At 44.6% G+C, this 6,079-nt stretch overlaps 1 protein-coding gene across 1 annotated transcript; it reads right to left on the bottom strand.

Moving 5' to 3' along the window:
* Positions 1 to 280: 280 nt before the first annotated feature.
* LOC138301983 (histone H2B, gonadal-like) lies at positions 281 to 3,599 on the bottom strand. The gene is made up of 2 exons (XM_069242414.1): positions 3,375 to 3,599; positions 281 to 605 (listed from the first exon to the last, which is right to left on the bottom strand). The coding sequence occupies exons 1-2, from the start codon at positions 3,489 to 3,491 to the stop codon at positions 369 to 371; spliced, it is 354 nt and encodes a 117-aa protein (XP_069098515.1). The 5' UTR covers positions 3,492 to 3,599; the 3' UTR covers positions 281 to 368.
* Positions 3,600 to 6,079: the final 2,480 nt, after the last annotated feature.

Here is a 6,079-nt window from a genome sequence, read left to right as displayed (position 1 = left end):
CATTGCTACGTGCAAGTCTGTTTTTTGTGTTAATCACTACATGACTGTGCTAGGTCTGGCATTTAACATTCTAGTTTATGAAAACTAATTCTATTGCCCTGCTCCATGTCAAATTCAAACACTCCTCACTCCTAAATTAGTCATCGGAGGAGGGGGTGGTGAGAGAATGTAATACCCTCAATAATGGGTGAGCAAGAGTTATCTGTGCAATGGCTTACCCAGTAGCAAAGCCTAAAATGTTAAGATGCAGTTTTGGGACAGAAAGCCCGAGACAGCTGGCTGTTTTGAAAACTTTATTCTGTTAACGTTATCTCTATATACAGTTCCTGTTGATCTCAGAAGCATTATTTGGCTCTTCCTCAACATCTTTATTTGCTGCTGGTGTACTTGGTGACAGCCTTGGTGCCCTCTGAGACCGCATGCTTGGCCAGCTCTCCAGGTAGCAGTAAGCGCACTGCAGTTTGCACCTCACGGCTGGTGATGGTGGATCGCTTGTTGTACTGGGTGAGTCGTGCTGCCTCAGCCGCAATGCGTTCGAAGACATCGTTCACAAAGGAGTTCATAATGCTCATTGCCTTGGAGGAGATTCCCGTATCTGGATGAACCTGTGGGAAGATTGCATAGTACTTTAATGAACTGGACTACTAGAGCAGGTACTTCACTTGAGGACTAGGCATGAGACAATAAAACTGAAGGGGTTGTGTGCTTACGATAGGTGTAAATTAAGCTACAACATAGTAGGGATGATGTGTGGTGTTTGGTGGCAGGGGATAAACCTGGATGCAGAAACATGAAGAACTGCCATCTAAGAAAGAGGCAAATCTCACGAAGTGCAACAAAACTCCCACAGTAACTAACTGGACGGATGGATCTGCCCCTACTCCACATCCTAATCGTATCCACTACATAGCATAGGGACAAAGTCTTGCAACTGTGCATACCAGAGTATCATACCACCACCGTTACTTTCTCTGACAGTCTAACTTGTACCCCTGTACGTGTGCCTGAGCAGCCTGCTCCACAAAAGATTAATCTGAAACCACAAATGGGGCCCTTCAGTCCACGCAGAATGTATGTGGTCCTTTCATGTGTTCTGCATGGCGACTGCCTGTCTGTGTGATGACATTGCACGTCACATAGGACCTGTTCAGTTAGAATTAAACCCTGGGGCCTACATCCAGGGAACCCCTACAAACATTTAACTTGTCTGTTTTCTAGGGTGCAATTGTATTCAGGCTCATGAACAGAATAGGAGCACTGCAAAAGCGGAGCTTTTTGGTTTTCAGGGTAGCCTCCAACATATTTGAGCTGCAACAGCTGAAAAACACTTGTGAAGTCTGATCCAACCCATATACTCCTCCATTTGTTGCGCCGACTCCTACTAGTGTAAAAAGCCATAACTAAACTGGCTAAGTTGCTCCCTGTTCAGGCTTGAGTTGTGAAATATGAAACGGATCTAAGTGAGGAGAGTCAGCGAACACGTTTGAACTAAACTAGCTTTACAGATGTGAGCTAGATTTCAGAATCTCTGTAGTACATGGGAGACCGTAGCAGATCTGAGAGTTGGTACCCATCTATTCATGGTAGTCTATATAACTTTTCTTGAGTAGGGGTGGGGAAAACACACTTATTTGTTTTCCTGTGGAGGAGGCTAGAGATACTAGACTGCTGAACCATTGTTCCACAGCTCGCGATTCTGTCGTTTCAGCATCAGGTTCCAATCTGGCTACAACCTTATGCCCTCCTAAGCCCAGTAGGTGTCAAATCAGTCCAACAAAGGACGCTTAGCTCATTGATGAGTACTTAGAAAATGATGGTTAAACAGCCATTTAGTGTGCAACAAGTCAGTCCACCTCCAGAAACCATGCGGTATCCAGAACATTGGCAAAGCCAGTTTTAAGTCCCTTTCAGTACCCTGAACTGTGGGAGGTGATCCCGATGCCAGTGTGAGCTTCGAAGCCCCAGGGTGCCACACTCTACCCACTCTGCTTGAGATACCCACTTCCTTCAGCTGTTCGTTATTTCGCTCACTCCCGAGTGGATCACTGTTTAGTAATTGGCACAATCTCTGCTGCACTGCCAGTTATTTTGCTTGATCTCCAAAACGTAAGAGAAGCTGTAATAAAAGCCAGAACAGCACCTAGAATACTTGAGGGCAATTCCATGACAAGACCTTTACCCTGGTTGTCAGGAACGCGTCGTTTAACGGTTATATATTTTCTCTGCACGTCAGTGCATGCTTTTTTTTTTCAATAAAAACTTGCTCTGATGGGGTTTGATTTTGTAGCCGACCATCTTAACTACCACTTACTCGAGACATATTCAACCGCTTGCCCAAGCTGCGGCCCTACAATTAAGAGTTGGAGCCGACAGTATTGGAGGCCCTGGCGCACCATGTGAAAGAACTATGCGTGCCCAGTACACTACCTAGAACTCAATGGCTTACCCAGGAACCATCGCTAAAAACCTGCTAAACTAGAAAACTTCAGTTTACACCCCGCAGAGCCAGGTACACAGAACCCAAACCACGACCCACCAAACAAAATCTACTAGTCTTTTCTCTTACCAGCCTTCCCATAAAACAAACAATTACCTTATGCGGTATTAGAAGCACCACGCAGACCAGACTGACTACAATTTATTGCTCAAACAATTATGGCTCTAACCAGGCCCTCTTCACCCTCACCCCATCAAAGCCAACCTTATTTTTTTGAGGGGTGGTGGGGGGGTAGAGAAAAGAAATGGGTTGAAGTTCAGGGAAAGGAACCAATCCCAACCATGGCCCCACGGAGGAAAGCATGCTGCCTGTCGGCTCCCACAAATACTTGCAGTTTAAGCCCTCGCCCGACTGGACCCTTAACAGGGCCAAATATAATGCCCCCCGTGGTCCCAGCCAGAACAATAGCACCCAATTCACCCCAACATTTCACTGCATCATGACCAGACCAGAGCTCACAAGTGTTCCGGCAATATATCCGAGCGGCCCCTCAAAGCCAGTTTTTCCCCCTGGGATTTGTATCATAAGAAAAGCGTGACTACATGTCCCAGAAAACAACAAATACACCTTCATTGAAATAACTACTCAGACATGGACTTAAGACACTTCTTCCTGGCCTCGGACAAGTCCTCCCACACACAGAACCATCAACATAATTAGGCACCCATACTCAGCGCCACAGTGAAGTCAAACATTGTGAAAACATATGCCCTTCACTTCAAAGTGAAAAACAAGATCAGTCAATATTCTGATCTCCTTTTAGATCGATCATACAGCATACTGTCCCTACCCTCCTCTCCAAGAAAAAGGCATATTAATCCATCTTCCCCATTTCTCCTCGACGAACTGGCCATTCAATAGCGAAAACCCCACGCACCTGTTTTAACACTTTATAAATGTACACGGAGTAGGTCTCCCGCCTTTTCCCCTTTCTCTTTATCGCTTTCTTGTCTCCTTGAGCCTTCGGTTTCTTTTTCCCAGAGTCTGAAGTCATGGTAAAAGCACCTTTAGTTAGCAGGGACTCCACTCACTCGCAGTTCCTCAACGAAAACACAATACCTGCTCTCTGTAAGAGGGGAGGGATACCACAGCGCCTTTAAACCAGGCCCTTTATGAAGCTAGAGCAGACCCAGCTGCGCCCAATGCAGACGTCTCTCACAGGTGTGCTGGGTGCGGCGCACAGCTAGCTCTGTGATGTTTCTGCTAGGAACTACGTCACTGTTCTGCTGCCTTTGTGACATCGCTCGAGCTCGGACCAGACACTGGCTCTGGTCGTGGCTGTTAGAAATCTTACATACAATACGACTGGCAAAAGCAATCAAATCATTTTCTTATGTTTGTAGTTGTCTAATCGTCTGCTGTTATTCACAGAGCTCAGGTTGTTTCCTGTAAGATGCGAGAACATTAGCCAGTCCTGTTTGTTTTATAGTGCATTCTGGAACGTGTAGTTCCAAATTTATAATTAAAAAAATCTGAACTGGATGTGTACTTTGATTTTTCTCTACTTCTGAAAGCACCATTTGAGGTGCAGCAGAAGAGCTTGCACTGTGTGATTTTGAGTTTGCATGTTGCGCTTACGGCAATTGTGATATAGGACTGCAATTTAAAGTAGTGGACCCCTAGACTTGCACAATCTAGTTGATTTGTTGTATTTGTCTGCTCAACGTTGAGGTGTGTAGTGCGAAGTGCTATAGGTACATCAGTATACATCTGTAGAGGGATGTAATATCAAACTGTGTGACCGTGTGGTCTAACCTGGTTTGGTTTTCATTAATTCTTTAGTGCACAGGATTAGTCGGACGGGATCGGTGAAAGCTCCAGCAGGTTGAGAGTTTGCTTATGTGAGAGTGAGTGTTATTAAAAGCACAATCTGCATCTTTGCACTGGGCAATCTTTCATTAGTTCAAGCAGATAATAATTGTTTATTTAAGTTTTGTAAAGTGAACAAAGACGGGGTGATCCACCACAAATGTAAGTTAAAAGTCGTCTTTATTTGTTAGCGCGACCTAGCGTCCAGCCACTCCGGAGAAAACTGATTAAACTGTCATCTCCGGAATGCTTAGACCGCTTACGTTCTAAGGAACGCACTAAGAACCCACACACAACATATCCTCTTGTCTTCACATAAAACAACCAATAGAAAAAATGCTAAAATAACAATAATGTAATGAAGAAAGTAAATGACATAAACTTAAAATAGGAAACATCTTTAGCAAACAACTTGTTACATCATATACAGTCTTTCAAATCATTAGATCACGTATGAAATGTTGTTACTCCATAATATAGTCCTTCAAATAACTAGAACACTTGCGAGTCCTCATGGATTGTTCACGAACAAGTACCTTTGTTTGCGAATCCTCTCTCTCTTGAGTTGCACTGGTACCTTGTGACACACACTCTCCAGCTTCAGGACAGGTACCATGACCTTCACCAGAAGTAGATTCTCCCACCCCACCCCAGAAGAAGGAGCTAGGACATTCATCCTCCATCTGATTTAAAGCACACTTACCTCCCCTCTGATACAAAGCCACATTTCTCACATTCCACTTCTCTCCCTCTTCAATCTCAACTTGGAATTTTCCCACCTTCTTCACACGAAAAGGGCCTCTAAATTTTGAAAGACCGGCCCTTACTCTACCTGACTGGACTTTGACCCAGTATCCTACCATCAATCCATGTTCGTGCTGAGAGGGCACACTCATCTTGACTCCCCCAGATGCAACCCACTCCTGAAGCCAAGAGGGAATCAATTTCGACCCCATCGATCTCCCTCTCATCGCTCGGAAAGGAGATACCCCAGTAGCACTATGAATCGTGGAACGATAGGCTCGTACTACATCAATTATCATTTTCTGCACACAACAATGATTAGCCAAAGCTAATTGTACTGTTCCTTTGATTAATCTGTTAGTTCTCTCAACAATTCCATTACCCTGTGGGTAATATAGGGACGTCCTGGTGTGTCGCACTCCACAATGCTTCAAAAATACACACATCTCATTTGAAGTCAATTGAGTGCCATTGTCTGTGATAAGAACCCTGGGGATACCTTCCTCCATGAAAATATCCTCTAAAACCTTTATGGTTGTGGTGACATCACGTACAAACTTAACCACTAACCACCTTGAGTGTACATCCACCACCACTACTGCGAAACGCATTTGAAACAGAACTTCCAAAAGTGGACCAATGAAATCCAAACAAATTGTGTGCCACGGTTTCCCAGGATCTTCAATATGTCCTTCCACCCTGTCCACTCCTACTTTCAACCTCTTCTCGCTCTCTTTGCATAATCTACATTGCTCCACCCAACACTTAACCTGTCCATCCAATCCTGGCCACCAAAAATACTCTTTCAATCTCCTACTCGTCATCCCTTGACCCAAATGACCTTCATGAGCTAAGGAAAATAATTTAAACCTCAACCCAACCGGTGGAACAAAACGTTCCCCCCGCATCAATACGCTGTCCCCACAACACGACAGTTCATCCAACACGTCCAAAAAGGGTCTAACAGACAACGGGAGAGTACTCTCTCTTCGAGTCCCTGAGGAGACTAGTTTAAAAACGCATCTCAGA

This window comes from Pleurodeles waltl, chromosome 6, assembly GCF_031143425.1.
Source record: "Pleurodeles waltl isolate 20211129_DDA chromosome 6, aPleWal1.hap1.20221129, whole genome shotgun sequence".
Lineage (NCBI taxonomy): Eukaryota > Metazoa > Chordata > Amphibia > Caudata > Salamandridae > Pleurodeles > Pleurodeles waltl.
This window is presented reverse-complemented; position numbering and strand designations above follow the sequence as displayed.